At 45.4% G+C, this 15,686-nt stretch overlaps 1 protein-coding gene across 2 annotated transcripts; it reads left to right on the top strand.

Annotated features, from left to right (window-relative positions):
* The first annotated feature begins 6,332 nt into the window (after positions 1-6,332).
* On the top strand, positions 6,333-15,686 carry ZSCAN21 (zinc finger and SCAN domain containing 21). 2 transcript variants are annotated; one of them, XM_082361389.1, is made up of 4 exons: positions 6,333-6,478; positions 12,039-12,534; positions 12,840-13,032; positions 14,459-15,686. In XM_082361389.1, exons 2-4 carry the CDS (start codon positions 12,136-12,138, stop codon positions 15,292-15,294), a joined length of 1,428 nt encoding a protein of 475 aa, XP_082217515.1. In that variant the 5' UTR covers positions 6,333-6,478; positions 12,039-12,135; the 3' UTR covers positions 15,295-15,686. The 2 variants fall into 2 exon arrangements, with proteins under 2 accessions (XP_082217515.1, XP_082217516.1); XM_082361390.1 differs by lacking the exon at positions 6,333-6,478 and adding an exon at positions 6,495-7,352.

Here is a 15,686-nt window from a genome sequence, read left to right as displayed (position 1 = left end):
TGGAAGCACAGAGTCCTAACCACTGCACAGCCAGGGAATTCCCTTGTAACTCAGCTCTCATCCCAGCCACTTAGATGGCACCATTAGAGGTCACCAGTGTTCTTGACAGAGCCCTTTCTCTCGTCTTCATTCTCCCTTACTTTTCTAGAGCATTTGACATTTCCTTGAAACCTTGTCAGTTGTTTGCATTGCACTGCCCATCAACTCCTCTCTCTCTTCCTCCTTCACTCCTGAATAATAACAACCATGAGGTTTCTCTAATCCATACATCAACTTTGCAGAGACAGTTGCCCCATTATACAGATGTGGACACTGAGGCCCGTAACGTGAAGCAGCTGACCCCATGAGTGGCAGAGCTGGATTTAAAGCGAGGTGTGTCTGACTCCAGCAATCAGGTTCTATCCACTGCTTCATGTCCTTTCTGAGCTCAGTTATTCTCCCACCTACACACGCCACCTCTGTGATCCCACAACTACGTTTATGGAGCAGACTAGCATAGTGGTTACACACGCAGGCACTGGAGCCAGTGTGCCCAGGATCAAATCCTTCATCTACCACTTACGTGCTGTGTCTTAGTTTCCTCATCTGCAAAATGGACATAGCGTTATAAGCATTAAATGAGCCGTTACATGTAAGGCAGCTACAGCAGTGCCTGACCTACGTGTTCCAGAAATACTAGCTATTATTTCCTCCATGGTCCTCTCACTCTTTCCTGAATATTAATTTACCCCTCACAAAAGTCTCCCTTCTTTAAGTGAAACATGCTGGCAGTGTCCTCCATCCCATGAGTCCCTAAAAGACGTTACGTTGAAATCAGGTCTTTGTGAAAATTTGGGACCCGTGACAGTCCCCTATGTTATGGACAGAACTTCACATGGCCTCTGAGTCTCTCAAACTGCACCAATCCCTACTCAGTTCTTTCCCATACCCCAATCCTTCTTCAGCTCTTGCAATTCCAAATCCTCCAGGGAATGGTATTTCCTCTGGAGTCATGGGCATTACTGCACAGGCTTAAGAGGCCTTTCTTGTCCCAAACTATGCACGTCCCTTCACCAGTAGTCACCACCACTGCCTCCAAATCTCAGGTGTCTTTGGCACGGCCTCCACTCCAGATGCTTGAACACACACGTGCTAGCACGACTCCCCTCTGCCTGGATTTTCTGTCATCGTGTGCCCTGCATTTGGTTCTGGACTGCACATTTTAAAAGAGAGGCAGACCAACCGCAGGATGGTAAAACCAAAACCACCTCAGGTGTGCAATAAAGGGTTTTGCTTGGTGAGGAGAAAACACATGAGAACTTGGTCTCTGCCCTCAAGTATCTAAAGGCCTGTCATGTAGAAGAGGCATTCAGTTTGTTCTGCATGCCTCCAAGAAATCAATCTAAATCCCTTTCAACAAGCATTATTGTCAGGCCATGTGCTGGGTGTCAGGAATAATAAAAAAGAAAGAGGTCCTGCAGTGAGTAAGGCAGATAAGTAAAGCCAGCTCTTCCCAGCTGCTACCAGGACTTTGGGCAAATTAGAAAAAGGCACCCCTTCCTCAAGACACTTGCCTGCCTTGTGCTAGCGAGTTGTGATAACCGTACAACTCCTGATAAGAAGATGACTGGTGGCCCCAGGGTTCTGCAGGACGCAAGGTGCGCACCCAGAAGGAATGGCCCTAGTGGAAGACGCTGGGAGAAGGAACCTCATTGCAGAGCCAGCCAGAGCAGGTGCCTGCATCGAATCAGGTCAGGTATGACACCCAGGGGTCCTGGGCAGGAAGGGATTTTGCAAGGGGGGAGGGCTGGGCTGGATGCCCTTGGTGATCTACTCAGAGATTATGCAATTTTTTTCTGGGATCTTCCACCAACAACGGGGAACAAGCTGGCAACCTGCTCTTGTAAAAGCCTTGGCGGGAAACTTTACCGTCTCTTGTTAAGAAGGCAAGTGGCCCTCTCCAGAGGGGGTAGGACAACAACAGCAAAAAAGGATCTGTGATGGGCAGAGCCACATCCTAGGGCAGGGCGGGGGGGAGGGCAGTGCGCTGACATTAAAACAGAGATCAGAAATAAAATGGTAGCCAAGAGTTTTGAAGATGAAAATGTCCTTACTATTGGTACAGGTAATTACAAAGCTAGTTCACTCTCATGTGATCCAAACGCTTTGAAGTTGTCAGAGCAGGTTATTATTATGCCCATTTTCCAGATAATTAAGCTGCATCTTCAAGTCCTCTAAGGCTCATTAGCAACAGCACTCCAGCTCTAAGCTATGGGGTTGTGCAACTACATCACCTTTATTCTCTTTTCATTTTCTTTAGCTGAATGAATGTCTTTGCAGCTTCCCAACAGAAGAGGCTGTACAGGTGGACTCCCTCTGGGAAGAAAAAAGACGTTTTCAGAGCTGTGATGGGTGAGGAGCTTGCCTTGTTCTAAAAGAAACCAAGGTTTGATCACCCTCTGCTGGCCAAGCATAGTGATGGCAGCAAAAGTAAGTGATGGCGAGACTGAGCGAGGAAGATCCAGAAAGCAACCTTTTTAGAGAGAACGACGACCTCCCTGCTGGAAGAGGAGGGAGGGACCCCAGACCTGCAGTAACCAGCGTAGCTTTTCCCCTTCCAGACCTCTGCTACAAAGCGGGGTCTTTTTCTTTTTCAAACCAAATAATCTTTCAAGACAAAAGACTTCGTTGTACTGCAGAAACTAACACAACATTGTAAAGCAATTATACTCCAATTAAAAAAAAAAAGACAAAAGAAAACCGAGTAATGCAGAGAAAGTTAAGTGGGAGAGTATGGAGGTCATTTAAATGAGGAACCATGGACCCTCAGAGGGTCATTATACACTTCACATTCCAAGATTCAGAAGCAACTTTCAGACAAGATCATAGAACTGTTGTAGGTGGTCTTTGGGACAGTCACACATGGTAGTTTCCAAATATTTTGAAGGGCTGACAAGAACAACTACATGCATTTTGTGAGAGAAAAAGATCAATCAAGACTAGGATCAATGTGGGACTTCCTTGGCGGTCCAGTGGTTAAGAGTCCGCGCTTTCACTGCCGAGTGCCTGGGCTCAATCCCTGGTCGGGGACCTAAGATTCCACAAGCCTTGTGGTGCAGCCAGAAAAAAAAGACTAGGATCAATGAGTTGAAATTACAAGAAAGCAGATGTTTGCTTTTTGTTTGTTTGTTTTAATTTATTTATTTTATTTATTTTTGGCTGTGTTGGATCTTCGTTGCTGCGCGCGGGCTTTCTCTAGTCGCAGCGAGCGGGGGCTACCCTTTGTTGCGGTGCACGGGCTTCTCATTGCGGTGGCTTCTCTTGTTGCGGAGCACGGGCTCTAGGTGCACGAGCTTCAGTAGTTGTGGCTCGCAGGCTCAGTAGTTGTGGTGCACAGGCTTAGTTGCTTCGCGGCATGTGGGATTCCCCCCAAACCAGGGCTCGAACCCGTGTCCCCTGCATTGGCAGGCGGATTCTTAACCACTGCGCCACCAGGGAAGTCCCCTAGATGTTTGCTTTAATTGAAAGAACTTTTAGCAAGTAGAATTCTCCAAAAGGCGGGAACTGTCCTCTAGTAAACTCCCTGCCACAGAGCTTTGCATGTTAGGAGACATCACACTGTGCATCCCCAAGATGACACGTCACTTAGTCACCATTTAGTGCTCTCGTCTGTATTATCATGGACCACGTATTATTATGGACCATGTCCATAGTTATTTGTTTACGTATCTGCCAAGAACTACGTGTATTTTTCATTTTTCATTTTCTCCTTGTGCCTGAAGCCAATGGCTGACACACTGTAGGTTCTTGGTAAGTGTTTGCGGAATGAGTTCATTGGAAGAGTATGAGGCTCTTGGAAGTCAAAACTGTTCTGAAGAAGAAATGCAGAGCCACCAGCCGCAATGGCTAACTTTTCCTTCGTCTGCTTTCTTGTGGTTTTGTCATATGGCCGTGGTTATATCAATAGATGATAATGGATCACGTAAGTTAACTTATTTTACCACAGTCTGATTTGGATGGGAGCATATTGATCTTTTTAATCTGCTGAGATATAGTAAGGACACAGGATTGAATTAGAGCATCTGGATTCTACTCTCAGCTCTGCTGCTAATTAGCTCACTAGTGTGCCTCCGAGCTGACCTCTTCAGCCACAGGTGGGTTTCTTCATCTGAAAACAAGAGTTTAACCAGCTTTTCCCTAAGGTCTCTTTTGCCATCAGTATTTTGCAACTCTAGGCCCTTTGCTGTAGAAAGAACGATGGGCTTGGAACGGGAAGGATTTCCTTTAAGCCTCAACATCACAACTTACTGGTTGCATGACTCGGCAAAGATCCTTTTGTCTAAGAGGTTGGACAGAGCACTGCCAAGGCATCAATACATGTGTGGCTCAGGAATTCCCTGGCGGTCCAGTGGTTAGGACTCTGAGTTTTCATTGCAGAGGGCACGGGTTCAATCCTGCAAGCCTCACAGTGCGGCCAAAAAACCAAACAACAACAACAACGAAACACGTGTGGCTCATGGAACTATGCAGGTTTCTGAGGTTTCTGGTTTCCCCCTCAGCCCGAGTGATTCTGTTATATCTAGCTCTTGGCCACATTGCAAAAGAGCATGTGGGATGGGAGATAATGTTGTGACTATTTTTAGAAAAAATCTGCTACACACATTTATCTTCAATTTATCAATCCTTTGAAACATTATAATCCTGAGAATACTTACCCCTGTGAAATATTAAAATCTCTGTTTTGTAGATCAGGAAACGTGGGCTCAGGAAAGAAAGTAACTTCTCCAGTGTCATACAAGTGAGATGTGGGAAAGTCAAGATTCAAACTTGGCTCTTTCTTCAGAGTTTAAGCCCCTTACTGCCTCTAAGTTAGAAGAAGTCAGGATAATTGTTGTGTTTAAGGCACTAAGTTTTGGGGTAGTTTTTTATGCGGCAATAAAGAATTGAAACCAAGTGTTTAACACAGTACCGGCCCACAGTAAGTACTCAGAGGAAGTGTGTGGAGGGAGTGGTAATGGTGAATGAATGCCATTGGGGCTGGAGGTGAAGGGAAAAACTAACAGGAGTCTGGGGCAAGCTGTAGGTCATCCAGCCCCAAAATTCACTCTGCAAAACTCCTGTCCTCCCCATTCCCAGGGCTCTCCCACTTCAAAGCAGCACAAGATGATGCAGGAAGTGGCCGTTTTTGAGCAACTCTCTTAGAAAGTCCTTCCTTGTATTGAACTTTGCTATCATTTCCATTCATTGCTCGTAGTTCTGTCCTCTGGGCCCCAGAAGACAAACTTCATTTTCAAGTGATGACACTTCACAAATTTGAAAACTAAGACTGCTTTGTCTCTCATTCTCCCCTTGTCCGCTCCTACCTAAGGCAAGAAAAATTCTCCAGATTCTCCTAGGTGGAACGGCATGGTGTTCAGAGCTCACACCTCCCGATGATTTCGTCATTTCTGGATGATCACTGGGTTTTGAACACTCCTCTTAACGTGTGCCACCCAGAAGGGGCCCATCTTAGACGTCTGACCAGTGCGTGGGGGAATGAATGAAACAAGACTGACTGTGTGATAACTGTTGAAACTGGTCAGTTGGTACATAGGGGACTCACTGTTGATCTTTTGTATGTCTTTGAATTTTTTTTTTTTTAATTTAAATGATCATAGAAAACATCAGGGAAAAACGTCTCATCTCTACAAATTTATGGTGCATTCAGACACGGTATTCCCTGCGCAGGCACGTTGCTGTCCCTCAACATGTGTGCCTTTTGAGGGACCAGGCGAAAGCAAACTCAGTGAGGGCCGGACGGGGTGGGGCTGAGATCGAAAACATTGAGAATCTACAGTCCCGTAACCTGCAGTTGAGCAACAGCGGCGGGGGAGAATGTAGGCAAGGACCTCTGTACCCAGTCCTGCAGCATCAGGAGCCTCTGGAAGGCGGCCTCAGAGATTTCTGCCCAGGAAGTTTCGAACCCGCAAAGCCCCAAGGGCACAGCTACTTCAGGTGGATGCCGCCGGGCATCTGAGTGTGATAACTGAATCTCGGGCTTCGTGGGCTAAGCGTGGGGCTCCGTGTCCATAAACGGGGGCCGAGTTCTCACGCGGTGACCGGCCTGAGGGCCACAGGGGAACCGGCCTCTGAAGTCCACGAGGAGGACCGAGGCCGCCGCGCCGAGCCCACGCCTGTCCTTGGCCCGGGGCGTCGGGGGCGGGGTGCGAAAACCGCCAAGACTTCATCTGGTTGGTCCCTCCTTGGTTAGAAAAAAAAAAAAGGAATGGGAAAGAGGTCCCCGCCTGTTCACATTGCGAGGGCGCCTCCACTAGTCGTTTTCGCTCCTCGACCTCCCGAGTACCCGAGACAACGAGATGCCAAAAAGACCTCCCAACTTCCTAGAGGGGACTCTGCGGCCCCGCACAGCTCTCCGCGGGCGGGGCTATGACGCACTTCCGGCTGCGTCGGCGGCGGTGAGCGTCGAGGTGTTCAGCGGCCCGAGCGGCTTTGACTCACGGTGAGCCTCCCGGTCTCCGGTTCGCGTGGCGGGCGGAAGCGGGAGTGTCCGCCGAAGGGTGCGGGGAGGGACGAGTGGGTTAGGCAGCTGTGGCCTGTGGGGACTCCCCAGACCGGTCCTGGGAGGGTGGTGGGAGGAGCCCCCAGTCCCTGCCCAGCCCCAGACGGCAGAGGCATTTGCTCCCTTGAAAGCATTCCCCCCGTCTCCCACGCACCCCGCCAGGGGTTTAAAAAGGGAAAGTTGGTCTCTTTCGTGTTCCAGAGCAGTTTTTCTCTGCACTCCCTGAGCCGAACGGCCCGTCAGTCTGAGTGGGGCTGCTTTCTCTTTTTCCCTGGCTCTCAGTAGGCGGTCCGAATTCAAGGCTAATTGATAAGAATTCGCCCGAGGGGGTTGAGGACCTCGTGTGAGAAACTGGGCCTCAGAAGTCCTGGGTAGTGTCTGTTCCAAGGGAGGGAATAGGGAGGGCTTTGTTCAGGTTAGAAAGCACGTAACAGGGATCTGCTCCAGTCTGGAAACACATTTTTAGAGGGCCATTTATTTATAAATAGTTTGTCAAGAGAAGGGTGGTCTGGTGAGTGAGGTACTTGGAAACCTCTTATATAAGGAGCAGTTGAAAGAACTGTGAAGAAAAGACAACTGTTTTCAGGTATTGGAAGCCTACAACGGAGAAAGTAAGTTTTGGTCTAGGACCAAACTAGGATCAGTGAAGAAAGAAGATAAAAAGTGATGCAGAATTTGGTGCAGTTTAAAGAAAACCTGTAACAATTAGAACTGTCCAGCAGTAGAAATCTGTGCCTCATGAATTATCAAGTTTGCCTGCGTAGGAGTTTTCAGGTACAGAATGAGTATGTCAAAAGCATTCTAGCATTAATTGGTAAGTCGTGTTAAATTGTTAGACTGTAATAATTTGGTTTATTTATGCCTCATCTTGTTCTAGAATGGATTTGGGGCACTTTGATAAGGGCATATAAGCTTTGGGAAATCGGCATAAAAGAGGGGGGGGAAAACCTCGGAACAGAACAGAGGCCTCTGCTTGTAGTAGACCATGAACTTTTCCTTGATGGACCTCTTGTGCTAAACATTCTAGCGAGCTTAAAATAGTTCACTGTGGTTGAAGACAGTGTGAGTAATGAAGCCTCTGTTTTCTATTCACATGCTTTTTTATTTTATAAACACCTTATTAAGAAAAATTCGAAAGCTAAGACCTTGAGGGCATCCCTAATGAACCTTTAGACAAACTAAACATGACCAATGTGGTCATGACCAATACTGGCTTTGCTAGAGGCAGACAAGAGACAAGGAGATCTGAGAGGCAACAGGGGCTGAAATCTTTGAGACCTTGTTGGCCTTGTGATGATTTTGGCTTTTACTCTGTATGACACACAAAGCCTTGAAAGGTGTGAGCAGAGGAATGATGTGATCTGACTTGTATTTAACAGGCAACAGATGATGGGCTGGTGGGACAGCAGTGTTGGAGGTAGCGAACTCTGAATCTCTTAGATGTAGAGATTTGCTCATGAATTGTGTGCAGAATGTGAAGGAGGAGTTGGGTGACCAGGTTTTTTTGGTCTGAAAAACAGAACAATGTGGAGTTGCCCAGGTTTTTTTGGTCCGGAAAAAACGGTGGAGTTGCCATTAACTAAGATGAGCAGCTTTGGGGGAAAGATGGGAAGTACAGTTTCGGGCGTGTTAAGCTTGAGGTGCCACTGGACATGCTGGTGGCAACGTCAAGTGGGTAGTTTGTTGTGTGAGTCTGGAGTTCAGAAGAGAGGTCCAGGCTGCAGATAAATTGGCGGCTGTTGAGTATATAGATCGTACTTAAAGCCACGCAACTGGATGAACTCTCCAAAGAGTGAGTACAGTTAGGAAGAAGGCTCCAAGCACCCAGCCCTCCACTTGTTTGTGGCCTTGCTGAGGCATGAATTTGAATTGTGGGCACTGCAAAACTGGTGTGCTAGAATAAACCACTGAGCTATTGAGCCAGCCCAGCCAGTTGCCCAGCAGCAACATCTAGGGAAACTTTCTTCTTTAATTATTACTATGTATGTGTTTTGCAAAGGCGATTGTGTGATATAGTGGCATCTGTGAGTTTGAACTCGCCAACTTCTGGGAACAGATCCCATGTGAACGTGATATAGGACACTCCCTATTTAATGCCTCCTGTGCTGGGTTATAACTCCTAGTGTCTTGCAGAGTTTCCCAGGCTGGATCCCAGAAGCTGAGCAGTCTTTCTGTTCTTGGGGTGCCCTCCTCTGAAGAGAGTGGGAAATTTTGTAACCAGTTATGTTACAAAGTTATTCCAACACTTAGGAGGTCCACTTGAAAGGATTTCTAAGGAATGCTCCCTGCGCTGCTACATCTATATTTAGGTTATTTTAGCCTTTGGTGCTAATGCCTTTATTTTAAGAGACTAGATGGCAGTGCTTCCCACCACCCCCCCCAACCCCCACTCAGTTTTCAAGTAATCCTGAACTTGGGAGCTTCAGTAGTGTACTGGGTGCAGAGGATAGCATAAACGGGTGTTCAGTGCTGATGCTGGTCCACTGTGTGGGAATAGCTGTTGGCGCCTCATAGGATGCTTCAGAATTTGGGTACAGTAGAGGGGAGTCCCAGCTAGCGTCCCGAGAGTTCTGAACTAATTAGCAGCTGGTAATTATTGACTTTCTCCTAAAGGCAAGGTCACATATTGAGGTTTTATTCCTAGAACCCCACTTCCTATATTTTTTTAATTACCAAAATTGATTACAAAAATAAAGGGGAAGAGTCATATAAAATACATGTTTTTAATACATATTTACTAAATGTGTGAAACTAAATGTCTGATATAAAAGCTGTAACATAAATGTACCTTTTTTGGAAGGTTCTGCATGGGCTGGAATTGCTGCTTTTTTGTTTTCCTGGGTTTCTTTTTTTGAAGGGCATGGAATTTGGGCATTAGAAGTAAAATCTGTTTTAATTGTTAAAAACTCCTTATGATCCGTTTGGAGATTTTATGATTTTTCTGGCTACAAAAGTAATAATACCCATTATAGAAAATTTAGGAAATAAAAAAAAGGCTTTAAAAAATTGAAATCATTCATAATTCTGTAACCCAGAAATATCACTGTTCGTGTTTTTATCTTTTCCCTTCATTGTGATTGTGTGTATATTATGAGTGTGTGTGCGAGATGGTATTTCAAGTGCTGTCAAGCCAGATCCACGGAGATTGACACGCATGTTAGAAATTAGCATACTCAACTTTTTAAATGCCTTAGCTTTAGATCATCTGCAACTCCTGTTCCCTCGTCTTCAGCTTTTATAAGCCATTTATACATCCTTTTTATGGTCTCTACCATTGTTGTCAATATAATTTCATGTAATGAACACCCACATAGACTTTTTACGTGTTTGGCTCTTTCTTGAGACCGCTGGCGTTTTCCTGGTCTAGATTATTCGAATCCAGTACGGGAACCCTTGTGTGACAGGAAAGGTGCTGCTTAGAGTTTGAAAATATGCTCATCAGGAAGGCCAGTCACACGTGTGTAAAATTAGTTAACTTACGTAGTTTTCTTTCAGAGTACTATATTTAATGAATGCCAGTAATGATAGACTGATTCTGTTGTCTGTTTACTCACTTCTTTTCCATCTCCCCCACGACTTGAAAGCTGTGTCAGGATAGGCGTGTATCTGTCTTAGGCATCCCTGCAGTCCTAGCGTCGAGCCCATGGCAGGTATTCAGCAAATGTTGAGTGAATGGATTTCACTTTTTTGGCATATGAAGAAAATGGAAGTAATTATATTTACTATAGATGTTTTCAGTATTCTAATGTATCAACTGACAAATATATAGAATATTTAAAATTTAAAAGAAAAAATACTCTTAAACATCTTTTGTTTGTGCTGTCTATTGTGGTTTAATTTCTCCCCTCAGTTTCCTCTCAGCAGTATGTGTCTCATCAAAAGAAATACCTCTGAAAGAATATAGGTTGCTTTTAGTCTAATCTCTTGTCATTCCACTTGTCTTTCTGTGAAAGCTAAACATAAATGGCATTTTATTTTATTTTATTTTTAAAACCTGTGCTTTTACTACTATATTGGACATGATGATCTTTTTTAAATTTATTTTTTTATTTTTGGCTGTGTTGGGTCTTCGCTTCTGTGCGAGGGCTTTCTCTAGTTGCAGCGAGCGGGGGCCACTCTTCATCGCGGTGCGCGGGCCTCTCACTGTCGCGGCCTCTCTTGTTGCGGAGCACAGGCTCCAGACGCGCAGGCTCAGTAGTTGTGGCTCACGGGCCCAGTTGCTCCGCGGCATGTGGGATCCTCCCGGACCAGGGCTCAAACCCGTGTCCCCTGCATTGGCAGGCAGACTCTCAACCACTGCGCCACCAGGGAAGCCCCTAAATGGCATTTTAAAACAAGAGTACGCCCTGCTTAAAATGGGTCAAGTGAAGCTCAAATTACATCACTAACTATGCTTAATCATTTAAAAATATGCTAGTTAATTCCAGGCTTCTAACATGATTCCTGGTATTGCTTAACTAGCCCTGTCATTCAACTAGTAAATTTTTAATGCTGAAGCTAAAAGTTGTAGGTTTAGACAGACTTCATTTGGCCAGTAGATGGCCTGTTGAGATCTCAGGAGTTGTAAGATTCTGAAACAGTTTTTGGAGCAAAGTTAATTTAAATTTAGTTTTAAGCTTACGCCACAGTGCTTTTCTTTTTTTTTTTTTTCCCAAATCGAGGTATATTTGATGTACAATATTATATAAGTTACAAGTGTACAACATAGTGATACACAATTTTTAAAGATTATACTCCATTTATAGTTATTATAAAATATTGGCTATATTCTCTCTGCTGTACAGTATATCCTTGTAGCTTATTTCTTTTATACATAGTGGGTTGTACCTCTTAATTTCCAGCCCTATATCACCCCTCCCCCCTTCTCTCACCCTACTGGTAACCACTGGTTTGTTCTCTGTGGCTGTGAGTCTGTTTCTTTTTTATTATATTCACTAGTTTTTTTTATTTTTTAGATTTTGCATATAAGTGATAATATACAGTATTTGTCTTTCTCTGTCTGACTTTTCACTAAACAATATCCTCCAAGTCCATACATGTTGTTGCAGATGGCAAAATTTCACTTTTTTTTATGGCTGACTAGTATACCATTTTGTGTGTGTGTGTGTGTGTGTATACACGTACACACCCCACATCATCTTTATCTGTTTATCTGTTGATGGACACTTAGATTGCTTCTGTATCTTGGTAATTGTAAATAATGCTGCTATGAACATTGGGGTGCATGTATATTTTTGAATTAGCGTTTTCATTTTCTTCAGACATATATGCAGGAGTGGGGTTGAGCCACAGTGCACTTTTTCAGAGAGTGGAGGCAAAGTCAAATCAAAATAGGATATCCTGAGCTGACTCCAGGAAGATATTTGACAGTCATTGTTATATGGTAGTTTTACGATGGCCATAATTTCCACCATTTCCTGTGCTAAAGGTGTGGCTATAAAGACCAAAAAGCATACATACTTTTTGTTTTGGTAATTTTATGGTAACCATATTTTCATAGGTTTAACGTGTAGCCCTAAAGAACCAGAAACCCAAAGGAACCAGTACTCCTGCTACACAGAGCCCCATTTTAGTGACACTGTTTCTGCAGTACCTATATGATGACCAAGGTACTGGGCATGGCCACAGTTCTGGGCCCTAGAACTCCACAAGAGCAGGGGCCTGTGATTGTGAAGGTCGAGGAGGAGGAGGAGGAGAAAGGGAAGCGCCTTCCCAGCCTGGAGATGTTCCGCCAGCGCTTCAGGCAGTTTGGGTACCATGACACCCCTGGCCCTCGGGAGGCCCTCAGCCAGCTCCGGGTGCTCTGCTGTGAGTGGCTGAGGCCTGAGATTCACACCAAGGAGCAGATCCTGGAGCTGCTGGTGCTGGAGCAGTTCCTGACCATCCTGCCCCAGGAGCTCCAGGCCTGGGTGCAGGAGCACTGCCCGGAGAGCGCTGAAGAGGCCGTCACTCTCCTGGAAGATCTGGAGCGAGAGCTGGATGAGCCAGCACAGCAGGTAGGCTGGGGAGACCTTTTACTCTGTGAGATTGCAAACGTAGCAATCCAGGCAGGAGCGGGTTTGTTCACACACTGAGGATAACTGAATGGACCTTCCGCTGAGTTAGACCATGTTTCCTCCTGTTTTTCTTCTGCTATCCTATATGGAATTAGGGAGTTACCCTTGGGAGTTGAATGGGATGGATGCTTTTCTTTTCTCTTTCCTCTTTCCTAGAGGTTCTACATAGCTGTCCTGAGATTTTCTTTTGTTCTGGTTCTTAAAGTGAGCTGTGCACAGACCCAGCCGTTCCTAATTGTCTCTAGGCCTCACCGCCTCCCAGTGAACAGAAACAGTGGTGGGAGAAGATGGCATCCTCAGGAACAGTGGAGGAATCCCTGAGCAGCCCGCAGCCACGGTCTTTGGAGACCAGTTACAAATACGAGTCTTGGGGGCCCCTCTACATCCAAGAGACTGGTGAAGAGGAGGACTTCACTCCAGAGCTGAGAAAGATTCAAGGTAGGACCATCTGTCAGGCCCCCACTCGGTGCCCAGGCCTTTGTGGTTGAAGAAACAATCATCCTAATTCCTGGTTGTGAGGTGGTCCCCTAGGCTGACTCAACTGGTCTGGCTGATGAGGCAGAATGTGTTCCTTTCCTCCCTCAGGTGTGTCTCAGTCAGTCCTGGCATGGGAACAGATGACACGCTCGTAAAGGGAGAGTTGAAGTGAGTTTAGTAAGGGGACTGTTCATGGAAGCGAGGACAGCTTGAATGAACCAATAAGAGGTGGTGCTGGTTCATTTGTTAATGACTTAGTGGACCTGCTGTGATCAGTTTGGGATTATGCAGAAATGGTCCCGGTAATTTCTTTTTCAACTTATGCCTCATTAAGCTATTTAAAATGTTTAACTTTTCTTAAGTTATTTACTTCCCACACATAGTTCATGGCAACTTGAAGGGAAGTGTGTACGTGTAGCCAAGTGACTGCTCATCATGGGGACTGAGAGGGATTTTAGCTGCTGCTTCAGTCAGCAGTGGACAGTGAGGAGGGGGTGAGCCTAGAAGCAGCTGGTAGCAGAGGAGGGAAGGAGATGGTGGGTGGAGAGAGGGACAGAGGGACGAGGAGAAGGCGGCTTAGAGGAAAGTACCTTGTTGACTGAGGCTTCTGGACTTGCCGAGGGATGACACTTCTCAAAGGGAGCCCATTTTTCGGTGTGAATTTCTCTTACTCCCCTTTTCTGTGTATGTGGATGGTTAGGTGGACTTTTAAGAGGTGTGACTGCCTGGTGAAGTGCTTTAAAAAAGCTAAACTGCTTCAGTTTGATTTTGACAGTTACTTTATAACTAAGAGAATGATAAGACATAGCCAATGTAGGTGAAATGATGAGAGTTAAACCCTCATGGGAGTTAAGTACTGTCATTCAAATTAGTAAGGATCTGGGACTAGAATGATTATAAGTGGACCAAACATTCTCTTTTATTGCTTTTATATTCAGCTTCTGTGAGAATAAGGATTTTGTGAGTTTGCCACTAGCTTCTTCTCCCTTAATTATCCTTTTTATTTTCCTTTATCAACTTTGACCCTTCCACAATCTTTCTTTCTTGTTTCTTTCTACCTGAGCATCACCCAGCTCCTTTGCTGCTGTCTCAGTATGCTTGGTTTTGCCTAATTGCCCTCTGTACCCGAAGTTCTCCTGGCAGAGAACACCATGTACTTTTTATACCATGATAGCTTCTGGTAGGGGGCTTGCGTGAAAAGTCTGGCATCGTAAACTAGATCTGATAATGACTTATTTGTATCAGTGTGGTACTGTAACTTCATAGAGCAATATTTGGTTACCCCTTAGAATCCATCAGTGTCACCTGGTGATTCTATTTCTCATTTAACAGTTTCTTCTCAGGACAGGAAACAACTGACATGTCCTTATTCTACTTACTGTTTCAGATCGTAAGTCGAACACCCAGAATGAGGAATCAACAGATAAGCAGGAAAGTTCTGAAGAATTTCACGCAGAAGGATTCAGAAGGGATTCTATTCCCATGATTATTGCCAACAAATGTGAGGCCAGGTTAGAAAGGCAGTGGGTTAACCTGGAAAAGGGAAGAGGAACAAAAATTCCTCTCCAAGACAAAGGTTCCTCAAAAGGTAGAGAAGTAATGACTAAACCTGCCCCAGCAGAGAGACGTTACATATGCGCTGAGTGTGGGAAAGCCTTTAGTAATAGCTCAAATCTCACTAAACACCGGAGAACACACACTGGGGAGAAACCGTATGTGTGCACCAAATGTGGGAAAGCTTTCAGCCACAGCTCCAACCTGACCCTTCACTACAGAACACACTTGGTGGACCGGCCCTATGACTGTAAGTGTGGAAAAGCCTTCGGTCAGAGCTCGGACCTCCTTAAACATCAGCGAATGCACACTGAAGAGGCTCCTTACCAGTGTAAAGATTGCGGCAAAGCCTTCAGCGGGAAAGGCAGCCTCATTCGACACTATCGAATACACACCGGGGAGAAGCCGTATCAGTGTAACGAGTGTGGGAAGAGCTTTAGTCAGCACGCAGGTCTTAGTTCTCACCAGAGACTCCACACTGGAGAGAAGCCGTATAAATGTAAGGAGTGTGGGAAAGCCTTCAACCACAGCTCCAATTTTAATAAACACCATAGAATCCATACTGGGGAAAAGCCCTATTGGTGTAATAATTGTGGGAAAACCTTCTGTAGTAAGTCCAATCTTTCCAAACATCAGAGAGTCCACACTGCAGAGGGAGAAGGGCCTTAACTGTCAGGTATGCTCTCTTGATGGTTTTTGTTTTTTTAACTTTAGAACGTGAATGCTAGGGAGAAAGCCCAGTAGTTGCAATGTGAACTCTGGGGTAGATTTCGTTTCACTCGACGTCGAGGGGACAGATTGAGAGCGCAGGTGGGGGGACACGGCGGGTTCCTCACCTGCCCGCTGGCTGCAGCAGGGTCCCCTCACCGCACTTCGAGTCCCATAAACCATGTGGACATTGCCTTTTGTATAGTTAAACTGTTGTGTATCCGGTATAATTAAGGAGGAAACATTAAAACTGTTTAACTGTTTTAACGTATATTCAAGAATTATGATTTGTAAAGAAATGAGCCATGTTGAACACAGTTTAATCCGATTCAGAATAAACTTACAACATCTTG

Source organism: Balaenoptera borealis, assembly GCF_965194805.1.
Source record: "Balaenoptera borealis genome assembly, chromosome: 16".
Taxonomy (NCBI): Eukaryota; Metazoa; Chordata; class Mammalia; order Artiodactyla; family Balaenopteridae; genus Balaenoptera; species Balaenoptera borealis.
This window is presented reverse-complemented; position numbering and strand designations above follow the sequence as displayed.